This window comes from Strigops habroptila, chromosome 10, assembly GCF_004027225.2.
Source record: "Strigops habroptila isolate Jane chromosome 10, bStrHab1.2.pri, whole genome shotgun sequence".
Lineage (NCBI taxonomy): Eukaryota > Metazoa > Chordata > Aves > Psittaciformes > Psittacidae > Strigops > Strigops habroptila.
Genome location: NC_046359.1, coordinates 30,171,645 through 30,191,986, shown reverse-complemented (window position 1 = coordinate 30,191,986; position 20,342 = coordinate 30,171,645). Strand labels below are relative to the sequence as shown.

General features: G+C 51.5%; 1 protein-coding gene across 4 annotated transcripts in view; it reads left to right on the top strand.

The window, feature by feature from the left end:
* Nucleotides 1-400: 400 nt before the first annotated feature.
* PPP2R5D (protein phosphatase 2 regulatory subunit B'delta) overlaps nucleotides 401-20,342 on the top strand; it is a 25,401-nt gene continuing 5,459 nt past the window's right edge. The window contains exons 1-12 of one of the 4 annotated variants that reach the window (XM_030499272.1): nucleotides 401-564; nucleotides 1,280-1,363; nucleotides 7,943-8,141; nucleotides 9,274-9,473; nucleotides 9,864-9,974; nucleotides 10,842-10,934; nucleotides 11,325-11,455; nucleotides 11,865-11,924; nucleotides 12,807-12,915; nucleotides 14,337-14,390; nucleotides 16,592-16,762; nucleotides 18,563-18,690. In XM_030499272.1, coding sequence (XP_030355132.1) covers nucleotides 538-564; nucleotides 1,280-1,363; nucleotides 7,943-8,141; nucleotides 9,274-9,473; nucleotides 9,864-9,974; nucleotides 10,842-10,934; nucleotides 11,325-11,455; nucleotides 11,865-11,924; nucleotides 12,807-12,915; nucleotides 14,337-14,390; nucleotides 16,592-16,762; nucleotides 18,563-18,690 — 1,367 coding nt within the window. In that variant the 5' untranslated portion in view covers nucleotides 401-537. Of the gene's footprint in view, nucleotides 565-860; nucleotides 937-1,279; nucleotides 1,364-7,942; nucleotides 8,142-9,273; nucleotides 9,474-9,863; nucleotides 9,975-10,841; nucleotides 10,935-11,324; nucleotides 11,456-11,864; nucleotides 11,925-12,806; nucleotides 12,916-14,336; nucleotides 14,391-16,591; nucleotides 16,763-18,562; nucleotides 18,691-20,342 lie in introns of those variants that run through there. The other 3 variants (XM_030499273.1, XM_030499275.1, XM_030499274.1) reach the window with 3 other exon arrangements.

The following is a 20,342-nucleotide window of genomic DNA, read 5'->3' as shown; positions in this document are numbered from 1 at the left end:
TCTCCAGCCTGTCCAGGTCCCACTGGATCCCATCCCTTCCCTCCAGCGTGCCGACTTGCTGAGGGTGCCCTCGACCCCACCAAGGTGGGGCACAGCTCCTGCAGCCACCTCACAGGGTCCATGTTCTTCTTTCCAGGGCGCAGGCCGCCACCGCGCAAGGCCTCCAGCCAGGGACCAGGGAGCCCCGGGCAGCTGCCCGGCGCCTCGCCCCGGGGCTCACCGCAGAACTCGGTCCCCGCTCGGCACGGCCCTAAACCCGCTTCCCGGTGAGGGACCCCAAGGCGCCACCGGGGCCGCGCTGCCCCGGAAGAGCGGCTCTCCCGCAGCCCCGCCTCGCACCGCCCCCCGGGGGGCGTTCCGTGCGCGGCTCGGCCAATGAGAAAAATCCGCTGCGCTGCGTCAGCGCCGCACGGCGGCAGCGGCGGCTGTTGATAGGCAGAGCGGCGCGGCTGGCCCAATGGGAGCGGGGCGCTGTGGCCGGGCCCGGGCGCAGGCGGCGGCGGCGGGGCGCGGAGCGGCCGGGGCCCAGCGCTCATCATGCCCTGCAAGCTGAAGAAGGAGAAGGTGCGGCGGGGCGGGATGGGCAGGGCAGGGCAGGGCTGGGCTGGGCTGGGCTGGGCGGCGGGGGTGTCCCCCCCCCGGCTCTCCCGTCGGGCGTTGACCCGGTGCCCGCTCGCCCGCGCCCGCTGCCCTCGCTGCCCGCGGCCTGTATCCCTCAGCGCGGACCCTCGGGCGGGGGCGCGCGCGCGCGCGGGGCTGCGGCCGGCAGGGGGCGGGGGCGCGCGGGGCGGGCGGGGCGGGTGGTGCAGGAGGGCGGCGGGGGCGCGCGTCGGTACCGGTGGCACCCGGGCCACCATCACCCCCCCCTCCGCTTTCCGTGCTCCCGGCGGGCGCGGCGCGGCTCGGCGCGGCGCGGCGATGCCCCCTGTGCGGGAGGTACGGCCACACCCGCGCCCCGGCCCCGCGCATCTACCTCAGCCGCCGCTCCGCGCGGGCCGGGCCACGCTCACCCGCTGCGGCCCTGGGGGTGTCCGCGCACCTTGTAGCTGCGGTGGGCAGCCCCGGGGAAGGGCTGGGCGGGCGCGGCGCCCTGCCGCCCGGAGGGGATCGGGACGGGCAGGGGTTCGGTCATCACCGTTCTGAGGGGAGAAGGGCCGGGAGCGAGGGCCCGGAGCTGCGGTGGGGTGGGCCTGTGGCAGCGCGCCGCTGAACTCCGCAAAGAGATGCCGTGATTCTGCACAAGGTGAAATGTTCTCTGAACGTCTTCTCATCGTTTCAGGAGTCCCCGAAGTCCACCAAAAGCACCACAAAGGCTGGCAGCAGCGGTGGCGGGAAGGATGGCGGGGCAGAGAATTCAGAAGAGGTAAGGCTTTCTCCTCGGATGCAGCAGTGTGCGTGAGGAGGAATAACGTCTTTAGTTCTAGCTGCTCCACGCTGCTCTGCCAGATAACGTGTGTCACTGGGATTGTAAGGAAGCAGAGAAAACGGTAGCCAAGACTAAAGTTAAGATGAAGTTAGTTCCCCTGGGAACTTGTCCCAGAGGGAATGATGGCTATGGAAGACGAGTCTCATGCCCTACAGCCTTGCACAAAGAAGTTCGGCATGGAGCTGATGGTGAGCGCTGCTCACAGAGGTGTGCACAGGGTGACAGAGGTGGCTGCAGAGAGGAAAGAGCCACAGTTATCAAGAAGGAAGAAGCCTGACAGACGGGAGCATCTTCCTTGCTCCTGTCAGAGCAAAGCACAATAAACTCTGTTGACACCTTGTGTCAGAGTGGGAGTTTGTGAGGAGCAATAGGAAAGGAACATGTTCTTCTGAGGTGTTTTCTGGGGGAGTGATACTAGGAAGGAATGGGTAGGACACGTGAAAGTATAGAGGTAAACTGCTGGAGATGAAATGGCTCTTCGATAGAACAGCCTTGTTGCTGAGCACATTACTCACAAGAAGGCACAGTCGGTATTCCCAGCTGTGCAGAGTCTTTTTCACTCCCGGTTTGATGTTGCCCAGCTGGATGTGTTAGAATGGCCTCAGCAGAACGTGGTAACATGATAAGCTGTGCTTATCAAAATTTTGCTTAGCAAAATTCAGGTAAACTAGAACTTTTCTGGTAGATGTGAGTATGTCCAGTGCTCAAAACCAGCATGGCTGTGGATTTTGAGACTGGGCTCTGAAGAGTGTTGTATGTGTGTCCAAGGGAGCATGCATGTGGGGGGTGGGTCATTTATTTATTAATACTACAATTTGGCAAGCGAGCTGTGCCACTTCTGTGCCCATAGAAGTCTCTGTGCTCCAGTCTTGTCTGGAACACATTGCACTTGTAGTGTGGAAGACTGGGGATAGGAGACATGGAAGGCTAATGAAGAAGAAGATATCTGTAGTTCAGTGGGGTGGTTGTTGTCAAGAAAAGGTCATTTTAGAGTCTCCTTCAAAGCACAGACCTGTGTTGCAGAGCCTCAGAAAACATCTCTGTTACCAGCCACTGGGTTTCAGGGTCCAAGCTGTGCTTGTGCCCAACCTGCCACATGGCCAGCAAGAAATGAGAAGCTGAGTTTGCTCGCCTTGGAGCAGGTAGCAGTTTTGCAGATGATCCTGGTTTTACATTCCACCCTGATATTGGCCTCTGCCCATCTCATTTCGTGTGTACAGCTGAAAACCGCTTGCTGGGTGAGCTGTCTGCCAGCTCTGAGGAAGTGCGAGGACTCCTGCACTGGCATCATGGGGTCAGGCTTACCTTTTATTTATTTGGCACTCTCTGGCTGCTGAGCTCACAGCTCTGGGGAGAGGAAGGGAAGCCTAGGGCTTGCAATGCAAGGGTGACGGATGGATAGCCACCAGAGCAGAGCACTGATGTCCCCATCCACATCAGCACTGTGCTGCTGCTCTCCTGGTTACAAATGGTGCAGTAAGAAAGGAAGAGTAGTGCAAGCTACGAGCTTCCTTCTGCGACCTGAGATGGCACGTAACGTCTGGTCATGCCTGGGCGCAGGAGAGACTTAGAAGTGATGCGTCTAACCTTCCCTCCCACAAAACATATGCAGCCACTTCCTCATACTCCAAAGAAAATCCAGCCCTTCTTGAAGATGGACAGCTGGGTCTCCTTTGATCATAGGAACAGAGAGCAGAGCAGAAAGGAGCCACCTCTGCAGTGCACACTGCCACTGGTCTCCCTTTCCCTGTTGAGCTTGCAGTGAAGTTTGTTTCCTCTGGGTGCTTTCCTGTCTCTGGACTACTCTGTGCAGAATGGAAGAGAGCTCTTTGCTTGATAAGAAGAAATGTATGCCAGTTTGAATGCGATTTTCCTGCTCTTCAGGAAGAACAGAAAGGTATTTTGACTTTCACATTGGGGGACTGTGAAGAATTAGGTAATGTGTGCTGAGAGAGAGACTCCTTGTGTCAGAAGCAGGAGGTGGTTTGACTCATGAAGCACCGGGAGTGGTGTTGCCTGGTGGGGTTGATGGGCTGAGCCTGGGTGCCTCTAATGCCATTGTGAGACTTTTGTGCCCTGTAAATTCCTCCATGGAGTTACGGTTGCTTGGTTGCCTTTTTTAGGGTGAAAGTTGCGTGCACCAAAGAGAATTGTCTTTTTTCTTCAGATCACAATAGGTACTTAATGGGCTTGCAGCAGGAGAACAGCATTTGGGTAGCCCTTTTCCAGTATGCACTTTCCTCTCTGCTCCTTGGAGCCCTAATTTATCCTGGTCCAGAAAGCTGTGACTTGTTTTGCAGGCAAGTCGTCTGGCTGGTGGAATGAGTAGTTTGTTGAAGAGCAGCTCTGGTTTGACACACCTGAGCAAGTGCAGCAGACAAGGACCTCCTATGGGGATCTCCCTATGGCTGAGGGAGATGAAGAGGCTCGGAGCCAGTCCAGAAACCCTTAAGCAGAGTGCTTTGTTCTCTGCACTGAAGGAGCTTTTAGTGGAGCTGATCTGGAAGGACAGATATGTTCAAAAGCAGACGCATCCCCACGAGGGAAGACAAGTGTTTGAGTTCCCTCCTAAGTACAGGGGTAGTGCATTGCTCTTTTAGATGCCCATCTTAGAGTGAAGCCGTCTGAGGTGAAGAGCCAGCAGAGCTAGGCCACCCCTGGCTTTGGAGGGGAAGGTGGGGGGGCAGTATACTCAGGAAGAGACAGGAGCAGAGGAGGAAATCATGAGAGCAGGGAATGGGAGATAAAAAGGTTTGTTTAGTTCATTCCCTCTGGAAAATGATGAAAATATGAATGGAGAGAATTTCTGAGTGGCTGTTTATGGCAAAAAAAGAAAGAAATAATATCAGAGACCAGGGCAGATTGAATGAGAGGATGAGAAAGAGTTACTCCTCCTGACCAAAAAGCTTGGGAGAGGCAGCTGGGTGGGGAGGAGAGTTAATGACCTGGAAGTGGGAGCAGGGATTAGCAGCAGCAGTAAAGAGGAGTTGCTCTGCAGCCTGGAGGGCAGCTTGGAGCCTCGCTGATGAGATCTGCAGCTCTGGGAGAGGGTGCTCCTTTTCGCTGAGCCGCTGTATTACGTGTTTTGCAGATATCTCCATGGGGCTTGTTACTGCGGTACCTGAAATTCATTATTCAGAGACAGGCGTTACAGTGTGTTGATGTTACTTGTGAGGCGGAGAGCTGGCTTTTAATAGGGAGCTGTGTAACAGCAGACAAAGAGAGCAGGTACTGACTTGAGGGATGGGAAGGGAAGAGTCATCTGAGGAGGAGGAGGAGCTGAGAGCAGATCTGGGCTGAGGAGCTTAGCAAGCGGGGGATGCTCAAGGGACCAGTGAGGCAGAAGGGCTTTCCCAGTGGCGATGCACCCAGCTGTGGGAGGAGAGCCTGCAGAGGTGAGGTCATACGCGGGCAGGAGAGCAGAGGAGAGGCTGGCACAGCTCCGGGTGGCTGGGGGGGAAGAGGGTCTCTGTCCTTGGGAGCCCAGGGTGAAGAGAAATGGCACAGAGCAAGCCCAGGGCCTGGGGCTCATTGACATGTGCCAGCAAGTTCCTAGCAAGGGGAGGAGAGATGGTGGGAACCGGTGGGGAGGAAGCACTGTGGAGCCAGGGAGCCGGTGCTTGGGGGTGTTTGAACGTGGTTGCAACTGGGGCTGTTGGCAGGAGTAGCTGCTCCACTGCAGCAGGTGAGGTGGGGCTGCTGCTCTGTTCTCTGGGCAGCTCCACACAGGCAAACCGTGTTCTCCCAAGCCTTGCTGTGGTGGGGTGAGCCTGAGCCCTGCCTGTCAAGGGCACTGAGCCTCGTCAAGTAGGTATGCTGCAGCCGTGGAGTGGTCACCTGGTGCTGGTGTCAGGGATGCAGTCTGTGAGGTTGATAGCTGTGCATTAAGAGAAAAGCTTTCCACTTTAGAAGTCTGCTGTGTTTTCAGGGGTGGAAACTTCAGAGAAGAAAGTGTTGGGAAACTTAAACCTCTTTGGATTCCTGAGGCCAAGGTAGGAGGTGTTGAAGGCAGAAGGAGAGCAGGCCTGCCACAGGAAGCACTTCCTGAAAGCAAGTATTAAGCTTGATGCTGGAAAGTCCATATAGAAGCAACCTATCCTGAAACCTATTCTAAATGCCTCTGAGCACTGCAGCTCTTCTCCCATCATTGGATTTTCTCTACCAAACTCAGTTGTGTGATTTTTGCATGTGTATTTCTGTTTCTTAAATAGTTCTGTAGCAGCTAAACCTGAAGCTGTGCTTTGTCTCTCTTCATGCCTTCAGCTGTTGAAGGCTGTGGAAGCTGGTGGCAAGGACTTTTCTAGAGCCCTGATGAAGGCAGTGTGGCCACAGCCTGTTAGCCCGGGGTACACACACCATGCTCAGAACTCTACCTGTGGCGCTTCTGGGCAGGTGGGGAGTGCACAGGCGTGTCCTGGCAGCTCAGAGCACCCAGGTGTCCTGGTTCCATCAGTGTTCCCCATGAGGAGGCTGCTGCTGCTTTTGTTTCCCTCTGTACCACCTTTTCTCATCATTCAGATTTTGCCTTTATTCCCTGTGGAAGCAGACTGATCTGGAGGACTAGCTTTCCAAAAAGCATCTGGGCAATATTTGAGTGTCTAATGCAGCCCTGGTTCCCAAATATTCAGGGCGAGGAATGAACAAGTCACTCTTGTAAGGTTGTCAACAAGGATTCAGCCTGACTTAACTGAGTTGAGACCACTGTTCAGGATATGTTGCCTCCAGTTTGTAGTCTGGGCCTGCTTTGTCTGACAGACACAGCTGTTTTCATCACAACCTCATCTTGCTCCCTCCTCATTGTGGAACAGTGCTGCTCCATGAAAAGAATCAGATCAAACCTAAACTGAAGAGAGTTCAAATCTTCTTGTCTTTCCCAGTGTTGGCTTGGAGTTGAGCATGAATCAGAACCCCTTAAGATTTCCTCCAAGCAGAGCCAGACCAGAACAAAATATTTCTAATTTGTGGTTCAAAGTAAGGGCTTGACAAAACACTTGGTGTTTTGTGGTAGGCACTGTTTTGCACAGGGAGTCTTTGCACTCTACGGATCAGGATCTGTAGAGCAGTGTCTCCTTGTAGGCAGCTTTCCCTATTCCCACCTTGCTGTCTCCCTGTGTGCTGTGGGTACAGTAACTCTTGCACTGTGGTGCTGTGCTTCACCTCTTTGGAAACCATCAGGCCTCAGCTCAGGGTAAGGACTGTGCAGGGTAAGCTGCAGCTCAGCTGCTGCTCACGGGAGGAGACTGGCCATATCTCATTTGGAGGAGAGCTCTAATGAGCTTCTGCACTGCTGGTGCTCTCCCTCAGAATTGGTGTTCTCGAGGGGTGTGTTTGTCTTGCTGTGCTGTATGTGGCAGCTGGGAGTTCATGGGGGAAGAGGGAGGTGATGTCCAAGGATTTCACCCACTTCTGCTCCCCATCCATTGCACTATCCCTGTTGTGTTCTAAACAGGTTCACTCTGCAACTCCTTGGCTTTGTGCACCAGTGGGAAGGATGGGGCAGAGCTGAGGAAGGGAACACTGCTGGGCTCACACAGCAGGGCCAGGGTACGCTGTGTGCTGTCTGCAGCTGAGCCCTCTGCTATAGGCTTCCTGCTGGGTCATTGCCCTCTTCCACGTTAAGTTTTCCATGAGTTGGGTCGGTGTTGTGTTAAAGGGTCAGTTACTGAGCCCTTATGGCCCAAGTGGGACTGGAACCAACAGAGCTTCAGCGAGGTAAGAACAGAGCTGAGCTGAGCCAACATTAGCTTGAGTTTCTTGTCACCTGCTGGAAATAATAAAATGTCTCTGTAAGTGAGAGAGGAGAAAGCAGGTAAGAAGTTTGTGTGGCTAAAAGGCCTGATGTGGAAAAGGCAGATGAAGCCCAGACAGCAGCAGGGCTGAGACAAGGTGGAGATGGAGGGAGCAGCCAGGGCGGGTTGGGAAAGCCTAAGGTTTGGGTATGGCCTGTGTGGCTCGTAGGCTCCTCGTCTGTGAGTGCAGCAGTGATCTTAGTGGCATTCACTGTTGCCTTCCCAGGGCCATCATGTCTGCTCTCTACTACCTGCTGCTTTGCTTTACCCAGGTGGTTCCCTGCACAAGGATAAGGAGCAACTTGCTAGTTTTCAGAACTTGTTTGCTGTGTGCTGTACAGTGCTGTGATCGGGGGCAATGACACACTCAGATTTCTGTTTGGGCCACAGAAAGTTCTTATTTCTGCTTTTTTTTGTGACAACAAGCTCCTCTAACTTGTTGCAAGGCATGGATTTGCTGTCCATATCCCTAGCAGCCACTGTGCCATGAAGCTCTGGTGCCTTTGTGGTGCCTCACAGCCATGAGTAAAACTGATGCTCACTTTGCAGGTACGGTACAAATGCAACCAGCGGGGCTGGAGCCCTGCAGGAGCAGGTGAGATGCACCAAACTGCAAGTGCATCAGTGAAAAACATGCCTGGTTTCTTCAGTGCAAGATGCTGACGGTGTCTGATGGCTCATGAGGCTCGTAGCTGAAAGCTTACGGGTTGTTTTATTCTCTTCTCAGGAACAGCAGCAGCAGCAGCAGCAGCAGCAGCCGCCAACTTCGAATAAGCGGCCCAGTAACAGTGCTCCCCCCCCCACCCAGCTGAATAAGATCAAGTACTCAGGGGGACCCCAGATTGTGAAGAAGGAGCGCAGGCACAGCTCTTCCCGCTTCAATCTGAGCAAAAACCGGGAACTCCAAAAGCTCCCAGCCCTTAAAGGTAAGGAAACTGCCCAGTGGGGTTGACCTGCATGACAAGCAATGCCTGCTGCAGGCAGACTTTGGTGGTGTAACAGCTCTTCCCAAAGTGACCCTGGCAGCATCCTGCCAGCAGTGCAGCCACGATGGTTCTGGGAAAGGTGCTTGGCTTGGTGGTGGGTTGAGGATCAATGATGGATAGCCTCAAAGGAAAAGAGCATGCTCAATGTGAATTCACTACTTCCCACTTGAACTGATTTAAACCCTTGTGTTTATATGTGCTTAGGATTGCCTCAGATTCTTCAGCAGGTTGTGCAGGAAGGTGGTGAAGTGCAGAGACCCTTGCACAGTCTCTTGTTTCTACATCCACCCATTCCCTGGAGAGGACCAGACCTCCTCCTCCTCCTCCTCCTCCTTGTGTTTCCATTGCAGATTGTGGTAGTGCTATTGAACTTGTCCACCTTCGGGCAATTACTCAGCATTAGCAGTTAGTCTACATAATGGTGCAATTAAACATGACTTAAGTGTGAACAAGGAGAAAGCATTTTCAGCAGTCACTCAGACAGACCCTTTGCTGACATTGCCCACAGAAACAGGCAGTTTCTGTGGGCAGTGGTAAGCAACTGCCTTGCAGCTCAGCAGCCACTCTGCAAGCAAGAGGTTAAGTTTGCCTGATTGGCCTTTGCAGTCCATAGTTGCATAGTGGCAACATATAAAAAAGAGAATGCTGTTAATGCAGGGCCTCTGCCAGCTTGACCCCTCTCTTCTGGGCTGCTCTCTGGGAAGAGGGTTAGCCTGCTCCCTTTGTGACTGTGGGGTGCAGGGCATGGCTGTCACTGGTCTGTGGTGGGAGTTAGTTCTTTCTCTAGTGTACCTTGTACTGGGAAGGGATCAATGCTTGTCAGATCAGAAACAGTTACCATGTTTGATATTGCCTTACAGGGTAGTTGCTCCAGAGGCCTTGCAATCCCCCTGCCTCCACTGTCCCATCTCCATAGCAGGGTTAACGCTGCCTCTCCCTCTTCCTCCACCAGCTCAAGGGGGACTGTGGCAGGGGAGGGGAAATGCAGGACAGGGAGCAAACCACACCGATTCCTGGGCAAGCCAGGAAGATGTTCTTCCTATCTCCAAGGCGTTCCTGCTCTCTCTGACAGATGCTCCTCCACATGAACGAGAAGAGCTTTTCATCCAGAAGCTGCGGCAGTGCTGCGTGCTTTTTGACTTCATTTCTGACCCCCTCAGTGACCTGAAGTTCAAGGAGGTGAAGCGAGCAGGTCTCAACGAGATGGTGGAATACATCACACACAACCGTGATGTTGTCACTGAGGCCATCTATCCTGAAGCTGTTATCATGGTAGGGCATAGGGCTACTACGTGTGTGTGTCTAAGAAATAGGGACTGTTCAGAAACTGAGGGGGGAGGAATGGATAGGGATTTGTCAGAGAGGAGTGTGATCCCAGTCCTACCCATTCTTTATTATCTGCCCAGCCACAGAAGGAGAAGAAGCAGAGGGAGAAGGTGACACTGCCTGGTGTTAGGGGAGGTGGAAGCTCTTGTCTCTGGCACAGACTACACTTGCAGAGTTCATATGCAGACTGTAACTCTACAGCCTCTAGAGAGGGATCTGTTTGTGGGCACAGCTATGGCAGATCACAGTCTGTTGCTCTGCAGTGAGGGGTTAGCTATGGGGAACACCATCATGAGGTGCAGGGCTGTTACTCACACACCTTTTCACTCACCTCAGTTTTCAGTGAACCTCTTCCGGACGCTCCCGCCATCATCCAATCCCACAGGCGCGGAGTTTGACCCTGAGGAAGATGAGCCTACACTAGAGGCTGCCTGGCCACACCTGCAGGTGAGGAGGAGGGGGGATACAGATCTGGTGAAGGCATCTTCAGGGAGTCAGGAGTCCATGTAGTGCTGCTGCCTGCAAGGGGTCCTGGTGTGGGGACCAGGAGAGGCCAGGCCTGACACCCGTGGGTCAGAGGTGGCTTGTAGGCAATGCAGGCAGCAGGGGTGTCCTGGAAACAGGCTCATGGCTGTGTGCCACGTTCACCTGCAGATGGCTGTAGTTCCACATGGCCCTGAGGTAGGCTGGGAGTGAACACTTGACCGAGAGGGAGGGAGTTGTGCTGTATTGCCTGTGTAAGAAGCAATCCCAGCAGCGGTAATGTCCCTCCCGAAGGCTCAAGAGTCTTCCTCTGGACTTCAGTAGCTTTGGAGACAGCACCCCTGTCTGCTTCAGTGGTCCTCTCCTTGCCCAACTCCATGGGAGGTACATGGAGGAAGAGGACTGCTTGGTGCCAAAGCAAAGCCTGTGCTTGCACCTGCTGACATCTCCTGTATGTGTGTATAATTCAGTTGCATTAACTGGGGGCAAACATTTGACCAGAAAGACACGGAATCATAGAATCCTGGAATGGTTTGGGTTGGAAGGGACCTTAAAGCTCATCCAGTTCCAACCCCCTGCCATGGGCAGGGACACCTTCCACTAGAGCAGGTTGCTCCAAGCCTCTGGAGCAGTTATGAGCCACCATCAGAGCAAGGGCAGCCGAGCTGATCCTACTGAGTGGGGAAATGGGTTCCTGTGTTTTCTGTGCTCCCATTCAGGCTTCCCAGCCCTTTCCCACATCCTAAAGGAGAAGGAAAATATTTAAAACCTGAAGTAAACACTGGTGAGAGGACAGGGGGATTTCTGAGTGATCTTTCCTTCTCCCCATAGCTGGTGTATGAGTTCTTCCTCCGGTTCCTGGAATCGCCTGATTTTCAACCAAACGTAGCCAAGAAATACATCGACCAGAAGTTTGTACTGTCTGTAAGTAGTCCTTGCCCCGGCCACTGTGCACCACCTTTATGAAGGACATGCAGCAGCTTTTGGTCAAGGTGTTGTTCATGAACAACAGTCCAGCTTCAGCAGCAGGTGCTTGGTGATGTGGGTTTTCTTTTTCCCTTTGCTAGTCTTAAAGGAGCAGCCAGAATTCTCTGTGCAGGGCAAGAGTATGGGTGAGCTGTAGTCCCTGGAGCTCATCACTGATAGTCCAGGTGGAGAGGGGCACTGAGGCCTTGCAGGGGAAAGCTGGTGGGGAACACGGGTTTGTAGAGCGTGCAGGCCATCACGGTGCTTCTGCTGGTTCCAGCTTGTGTTGCTGTTAGCTTTGTCCCGGCAGGCAGCATGCAGACACTGACTGAATTTCTCTCCCCACAGCTGCTGGATCTCTTTGACAGTGAAGACCCCAGAGAACGAGACTTCCTAAAGACTATTCTGCACAGGATCTATGGGAAGTTCTTGGGTCTGCGAGCGTATGTGAGGCGGCAGATCAACAATATATTTTACAGGTGAGATGTTTCTTGGTGTCACTGGCCTAGTGAGTGAGTGGGACAGTCAGTGAGAGAAATTTGGGGCACTAGGCTGTGTGTCACTCTGATCCATGCTGTGATTAGCCAAGTGACTCAGTTATGTCACACTACTCTGGTAGGGACAGCATTCACCGGTGTTTGAGAGCAGCAAGGATGTGATATCACTGTCTTCAGCACATCATAACACATGTTGGGACCTGTGAACTTTAGCTGGTCTGGGGGCCATGAATTTATTTGCTTCTGTCTCCTACATCTTGCCCTGTTGTCTTGGAGTTCTCTTAATTTGCTAGGAAACTCCCCATCTCCAGTGTGTTTTCCTTCCTTTTGCTTATCAAACTGTATGCGGCATTCGGTAATGACCTCTCATTCTCTCTTCTCCTCTCTTTAGGTTCATCTATGAAACAGAGCACCACAATGGGATTGCAGAGCTGCTGGAGATCCTGGGAAGGTAAGGGCACTTCTGGAAGTCCCAGAGGGCCCATGAGTGTGCTGCATGAGCTGGCAGTGCCTTCCTTCAGCAGCCCTCGCAGGAGCCGCCTCTTCCAGGGGATGTCAGTCTGACAAAGCACAGAGTGAAAACACTCTCCAGCCTGTTAGTAAATGTGGTAGCCTCTCCTCAGACGCAGTACTGGGAGCATGGGGGACTGCTCTGCCTCTCACGCACACCAGGAAGAGACAGTTTACAGCTTATATACCTTAATTATAGACATATTCATCATAATTCCATGAAATGCCCACCCATTTTCCTCATTGCATATGTGATTTGGGTAGATAAGGCTGCAGCGCAGGTGCTGGGGATTTGAGGAGTGATCTCTGGGGTTTGTGGTGGTCATTTGGGGAGAAATACCCCCACTCGTTTTATACTTTTATGGAATTCTGTTAGGTAAGGACACTGGAATGTGTGTTCAGTCTTTCCAATTAACTACATGTTCTTGTTTGGGCTAATTTATGACCCTGAGAGGCTTCTCTAGCAGTTTTCTTTCACAGTTATTTATCTATTTCTCAGGTAATAAACCTTATTGACAGGAGGAAGGCCTACATTGGTTTGTGAGAGAAATCTGGTCCTCTTGTTGCGTGCCTTTGAATCCTTGTAGCTTTGTCCAAGTCTCTGTACACAATGAAATACTTGTTTAATTTGGTATCACTGTTCTATAAAGTAGACACTCCTGCTGAGCATGGTGTTCAGGTTGGGCCCCAATGACCATACTTCTGGTGGGTGCTTTCTCCAAGTGACTAGTGAGAGCTAGGGCAAGCCACTGATTCTTTTGAGGTTAAAGATACTGTGTTCTGCTGGGTAAAGATTGTTAATGAGACTCTTGTTTCTTCTCAGTATAATCAATGGGTTTGCTTTGCCTCTGAAGGAAGAGCACAAGATGTTCCTCATCAGAGTCTTGTTACCGCTGCACAAGGTGAAGTCTCTCAGTGTCTACCACCCACAGGTGAGAAGTGCTTCAAGTTCTGTCTTTCAGAAGCTGTTGTTCAGGTTTGCTTATAGCTATTCTCTAACCTTCTACAATAAGGTGACCTGCCTGGTTATGAGGGAGCAGCTGTGGACATTGTGTATTTGGACTTAAGTAAAGCATTCTCCTGGAGAAATTGGCAGCTCACAGCCTGGATAGGTGGATTCTTCAGTTGGCTGGAAACTGGCTGTATGGCCAAGCCCAAAGAGTGGTGGTAAATGGCATCACGTCTAGTAGGCGACCGGTCACTAGTGGTATCCCTCAGGGCTCGGGAAGGCTCAGGGGGGGACCTTGTTGTTCTCTACATCTACCTGAAAGGAGGTTGTAGTGAGGTGGTGGTCAGTCTATTCTCCCAGGGAACAAGGGATAGTATGAGAGGAAGCAGCCTCAAGCTGAGCCAGGGGAGGTTTACACTGGATATTGGGAACAATTCCTTCCCCAAAGGGTGCTCAGGCATTGGAACAGGCTGCCCAGGGCAGTGCTGGAGTCACCGTCCCTGGAAGTGTTCACACACCGTGTAGACGAGGCCCTCAGTGCCATGGGTTAGTGGTGGCCTTGGCAGTACTGGGGAACAGTTGGATCAGGTGAGCTTAAAGGTCTTTTCCAACCTCATTGATTCTAGAATTGTGGATTCACTGGGCTACATGACCATGGTGTACAAAGTGCTTGCTCTGAGATGTTTTGGGCTCTGCACTAGTCCCTGTCTGTGATGGTTGGTCCCAGCCTTCTGGTGCCTGGGCCACACGTGTGCTTTTTGCCACTGGCTGATATGAGGGTATCCTGCCATTTCCTGCTAACAATGCTGTGGCTTGCTTTGCCTTTCTGTGCTGGAATTTTGTGAAATACTGGGGCCCTGCTGAAACGAGAGGTGAAATTCTGAGCTGCAGTCATCAGTGTGTGTGTCAGCTCTTAGTCACCACCGAGATACGAACAAAAATCCGTGTGCTGGGCTGCGAGACTGGTACAGAGATTAATTTATTGCAATCTGGAATACATAATAGAAGAGAAGATCAGGACCCGGGCTAGGAAGTGAAAAGTGTGGGTACTGAGCAGTGATGTCTGTTCTCCCAGCCTTGCTTTATGCAGCAGGTCTTGTGATAGTCAGGTTTGTCCCTTCCTTTGTGTGCAGCTGTGCTGGCATTTGAATGTATTAGCTGGGGGCTGCTCTACGTGGCTTAAGTTTTATTCTTTATGCTGCACAAATGTCCTGAGCTCAGGCCCTGCCTGCTTGGGCTTAGAGCCCTCACTTGCCATCAGAACTGGATTCATTTGGAGCTGCAACTGCACTCATCACGCACACTGCGGAGGGCATAATGTGACTTCCAGCCTAAGGTGGTGGTGGCACTTTAGAGCTTCCCAAGTGTACCTGAGATTAATCTTGCCCTATTTTCTTCCTACAGTTGGCATACTGTGTTGTACAGTTCTTGGAGAAAGACAGCAGCCTGACAGAGCCAGTGAGTAACCTCGCTCAACCTTTGTGTGTCAGTCAAGCCCCAAAAAGCTTCTCTGCTTCTTTAGACTACAGCAAAGGTGAAAAAAGGCTGAAGAAACAGAGAGTCAACTGGGTTGTTTACTGGGTTTGCCTGGTACCCTGTGGGCAGAAGGGGCCATGCTGCTCATGTGCAAGCCTGAAAGCTTCAGGAAGGTGGGCTATAGCCTTCCTTTGTGCTTCAGATCTTGGCGTAGCAGAAGGAACACTCTGCCAAGCTGTCCTTTCAGGGCAGAGCTTTCAGCTAGTGACAAATGCTGCAGAGACAAAACACATGGCCACGTGATGCCTGACGGAACCAGCATGAGCTTGTGTGGACCCTGAAATAGTGATAGTTCACTCCAGACTGCCAGAGTTGGCTGAAGAACTGTGCGGATGAGGTTAGGAACCTGGGACACAAAGGTCTGCTTAGACAAGCCACTGTTCCTTGATGAAAGCATTCTCCTCCCTACTCTGGCATCAGTTTGTTACCTCCACAGTATTAAGTCTCCTTATAGATGCATTGGCCTTCAGGATGCAGTGCTGGGAAACAGACGGTTCCAAAATGTGTGAGTAGTGTCGATGGGGAGCTCACATATTGCAGTTAGCACAGACCTGCAGCCTTAACCAGGCTATGTGGCAGCTTGGCAGAGGGTGCAAGCAGGAGACAAGTGTTCCTCCACCCACTGCAGGCCAGGAAATGTCTTCTACAGCGCTGAGCTTCACAGCCTCAAAACAGCAGATGGCCAAAGAACACATGCTTGTGTCACTGTAGCAGGGAGCACCAGAAAGTGTAAGCGTTCTCATGAGTAACAGTAGCTGAGGTCGTTCTGTTCCCTGGCTGAAATATGCCTGCTGGTGGTGGGCCTGGCTGTGCTGGGTGGAAGCTGGTCAACTGTTGCCAGCTTTCTGGCTCCTCAGCTCTGAGCAGTGCTGAAGCAGAGCTCCCAGCTTTTCCTTTAAATGTGGGTCCTCCATTTCCTGTGTTCCCAGAAGCCTGCTCTGAAATAAACTGCGTACAGTAGCTTCCTGATCATGCTGAGTACTTCCTATGGCTGACATCCAGCCCAAAGCCTCCTGCCAAAGCACTTACTGTAGGGTGAGGGAGAAGAGAGAGAAATCAGTCAATATTTCCAGGATTCATTTTTCATCTTATTCAAACAGTAAAACCCCATAGCTTGTCACTGCTTTCTGGGTAATGGGTTAGTGGCCCCTAAATTGGAGACCCAGATCTGGTTTGGTGCTTGGAAAGCAGTGGGATGACCCAGTTTCAGTGGGTGTTGTGTTGGGTCCCAACCAGACGTGTCAAGGCTGTATTGCCACAGGTCCTGTCCTGTTGAAGCATCCTGTTTGTGAAGGTTTTGAATAGATGGAAGGAGGCCAGATCAACTCACTGGGTCCACACTCGCTTCGAGTGGGCCTCCCAGAAGCTTGCTCAGCAAGGCTTGACGTGGTAGCTCTTGGTTAACAGCAGTCTGAGTGACTGCCAGGTGAGCAAGGCCTCAGATGTGCTCAGTAGTGGCAAAGGCAGACTCGACACACCTCGCACCGCCTTAGCTGTAGGAGAAATTACGTCTGAGTCACTGAAGCTGACTGACTGGCAGACCTGAGTAATGACAAACACTGGGGGTACCGAACTGTTGGCTGAGAAGCCTGGAGTTGATGGAAATGTAAAGCTCAAGATGTGTCTAATCTTGCTGTTGCATTGCCCGTTATTGTCCCTCTACTGCTGTAATCTTCCTCTTGAGTGCTGGCTTCAGGATCAGGTTGCTGAAGTACACAGAGTTTGAAAGAGCAGCTCCTACTCCCCTCTGCAGTGTGTTGAATAAGAATTCTTCAGAGACCTTCTCCATAGTGTTACCAATTTTATTAGTTGCTTTCCACCATCAGCCAGCCCACCCTGGTTTGAGCCTTCCATGTTAAGCTGTGTTTGGGGAAAAAAGTGGTTCTAAGCTTTGTGCTTGCAGTACAGAATCATAGCTGCCTGGGCAGTGCTGCTGTCTTGGTGTAACTTGGCAGAGTTTGGGCTTCTCTCCTTTCTTCCCTGGTAACCCACCCTGACTTCCTGAGAAAGTCTCTTCTGTAATTTGCTCCCCTCTGATGTTGTGACCAGACCCTTAAAAATGTATTTCACAGCTGGTGTGAACTGTCAGCCTCCAACACTGTCTCTATATCCTTCCCGCTCAGGTGATTGTGGGCTTGCTGAAGTTCTGGCCGAAAACTCACAGTCCCAAGGAGGTGATGTTCCTGAATGAGCTGGAGGAGATCCTGGATGTGATTGAGCCATCTGAGTTTGTGAAAGTCATGGAGCCCTTGTTCAGGCAGTTGGCCAAGTGTGTCTCCAGCCCACACTTCCAGGTGAGTCTCAGCTCAGGGAGGGGACAGGCCACTGGCTTGTAACCCACTTGGCATGCGAGGGTGACACCACAGCTTTTGGGCTTGTCTTTGTGGATCAGTGACACATGGAGGTGTGAGCAGGGTGAGTACTGTGGTGACAAGTGGTGGGAAGCAGTGAGAATCCTCACCGCAACCACACAGCAAGCTCCTCCAAAGAGAAAACGAAGTGGATCAGTGGCGCCCCCCCGCTGCTCTCTGCTGTTCAGCACCATGTATTGCAGCAGGCTGGAGGTGGAGTAGAGGTGGTCTGCCTCCTGTTTTGGCTAGCAAAAGATGGAGGAGATCCACCCAGTGTCACCCTGTTGCAGTAAAACCAAACTGGCTGCAATTTTGGAAGGAGGCCAACCAAAGAGCCCGTGTAGAGACGGTATTTTGTGTTATTCTGGTGCTGGTTGTAAGGGGTGAGGTGGATTGAAGAAGTGCTGGAGTCTGCTTCTTCCTTGTTCGCACTGAAGGGGACTGGCTGCAGTACCAGGCTAAAACAATCTCTGTGGCTGGTAGTCATAAGGTTTAAAATGTCAAGGGTGGTAGGACCAGCAGTAGCTCCTAGCAGGTGTTCTTGGCTCACTGTTTTAGGTTGCCATGAAGAGTGTCCAGGAAGAAGATAGCTTGCTGGTGAAACACAGGGCTGGCCCAGGTATGGCTGGGGTGTTAAATAGTGACATAGCCCTCTCCTGGAGTGCGTGTGACTGCACAGTGAGGCAGACTGGCTTCAGCCTGTCTTTTGGTACAGAGAGAGGTACAGAATCATGTGTTTACAAGCCAAAAATGAGGTCAGTCTAGTGTATGTAAAAGATCACTGTTTCCTGGAAAGGACTGGGGGAGCCTGACGGAAACCAGCTGGACATGGATTACTGGTGTGATGATGGGAACCAAAGGACTAATGTGACCTTTGGGTGTGGAAGGATTTACAGTGGGGAACTAAGGAGCTTGAATAATGCAGGGTAAAGGCTGGAGGAGAGGCATCCTGTACTTGATAGCAGCCCTCAGCTGCTGCCAACTCTTTAAAAAACATGACTGAAAAACCCAGAGAAGGTGCAAACACTTCACAGCCTAAGAAAATTAACCCCAAAGATGCCCCATATGGTCAGGCTGAACTGTCTCTGTGTCTGCAGCTTCTCTGAGAACAGAAATAGGAATTGGCTTCTTGGGAAGCCTGAACATCTTGGTGGGGAGAGTTTTCTCTGACCTGATTGTGTGTTAATCTAGCAGACAAAGGCTTAACAAGATCTAAAAGCTGAAGCCTCTTTCTAGGTTTTTAAGCCATTCTCAAGCTAGTGCTAAATGCAGGAAATTAGCCTGGTGATCTGCGTTGCCCAGATTTGTGGTTAAATATGAAGGATTGTGGTTGAATCTATCACTATGTGGAAACTTGTTAGGCTTGTTTGTCTTGTAAGAGCAGGGTGGCTGCCCCAAGATTTTCCATGGTTTCACCCTTACAATCAGGGAGATGAATTGTGGGCCTGGTGACTGAAGCATGCTCCAGAGGCTAGAGAGACTGTTATGGGGAAGGGCAGAGAGGAATAGAAGGAATGGAGCTTTACAGAGGACAGCCCAAGGAAACGAAGGAGAGCTAATCTGAGCTGGAACATGGGGTGGGTGATGTTACTGTCCTCAAGTGTTGTGTAAAGGGTGTTGGGAGTCATTGGTGCTCCTCAGCTGGGTGGTGGCAAGCTCTGGTCTCAGCACTGCAGTCTCCCTGTGCACCATGGGTGTTACTAGAAGGAGCCTCTCCAAGTTTGGCTTTCTCTCCCACTGCAGGTGGCAGAGCGAGCACTGTACTACTGGAACAACGAATATATCATGAGCCTAATCAGCGATAACGCAGCCAAAATCCTCCCGATCATGTTTCCAGCACTCTACAAGAACTCCAAGAGTCATTGGAACAAGTAGGTCTTTCCACATCCCCTGGCACTTGCTGCCATGCATACAGGATCTCTTGACCTACTACCAAGGGGTCAGTAGTATCAGCATGGAAAAGTGCCACCGCAGACCTCAGTGACCTGTTTCTGCAAGGAGTCGGGACCTGCAGTGATCCACCTCGGGGCCGTTAAGTCTAACCAGAGTTTGATGCCTGCATGTTACTAACGCTGCCAGTCTCTTGGAGGTGTGCAGTAGGTTTTCCAGCTGGCTTCTGGCTGCTTGTTAACTAAGGATCACCCATATGTTCTCCATGACCAGTGACCTTGGCTAATGTAGTGTCTGACTTCTTGAGTACAGGAGGAATGGAGAAAGCAGAACTAACCAGGCACATGTCCCGTGTCAAATTATTGCCCTCTGTGTCTGATTCCTCAACACGGGTCTGTTTTGTGGTTCTCCCATCAACTACTTGTCTTCTAGCTGCTTCTTCAGTTGATTCCTTACCTGGCTAATTCAAGTTGTAAAACTCACTTCCTTTTAGTGAATTAACTAAGAATACTCAATCCACAGCTGAGATCCTAAAATCTTCCAGCAAAAACTACAACAAGAAAAAAACAAAGTCATCCTCCCCTATTCTAGAGGATGGAAAAAATAAACAACAGTAAATTCTAGGGAGACTGGGTGACTCCAGAGCTTAGGAGGATAGTGTGGTAGCAAAGACAGGGTTGCAGACAGGCACATGCATGCAGACTCACGTGGTGTGTGCACACATACACACGTGTGCGTGCACAGAGACACACTCTCACTCAGTGTTATGTCCCTTCTGATCAGAGTTCAGAAAAGGACTTTTATGTTCTTGTCTGAAACCCTTCTCCAGTTCTGTTTCCTTCTTGCCCCAGTCAAGATTCATGATTCTGCTGTTTCTGTCTTTCCTTCGTGTCTCATTCCCGGTGATATGGCAGAAGTCCTGAAGGTGTTTTCCTCTTATTTCTGCTTGTTTTAGCCCTAGTCACATCTTTTGGGGCAGATTGAGTACTTCAGATTGTCCTCTTCTTTCTCATGGCTCCTCTACTCCAACACTTGGTCAGACAGCCTGCATAAATCCAGCAGGGCTGTAGCTCTCTTTCTTATTCCATCTGTAGAGCTGGCGAGGCACAGAGCTCCATCCACTGAGTCTCTAAATCTGTTGCCTCTGGGTCAGGTGTTTCAGAGACAGCTTCGATACTTGTCTTTATTCCCCATGAGACTCCTTGTCCCTGAGAGCTCACGCACAGTGGGACCTATCTATAAATTGCTGACAAAAGTCAGCTTTTCTTCTCTGGTATTCTTTGTGCTGGTTCCCACCTCTACAGGGGCTGCTGAATGTTTGTGTTTTGGGCAGCTCAGTGACAAAGCTCATGACTGAATACTGGGCACCCCAAAAAAGTCATTGTGTATATGCAAAGTAAACTGTGGGAGGCACTAAAACTAGGTTGGGGTAAAGCCTGTTGGAGAACAGCCCTGAGCAGGTCTCTAGCATCTTTTCCAGTTTCTAAAGACAAGAAATAAATGTGTATTTTTGCGCTCATTAGTTTGACCACAGTAGAGCAGACCTGCCCCAGTGGTATTCTCTTTATTCTGTGTCTCTTTCCCGTTGCCATAATCTCTTCCGTGTTTGTGGAGGGGGTTTTCCCATGCTAAG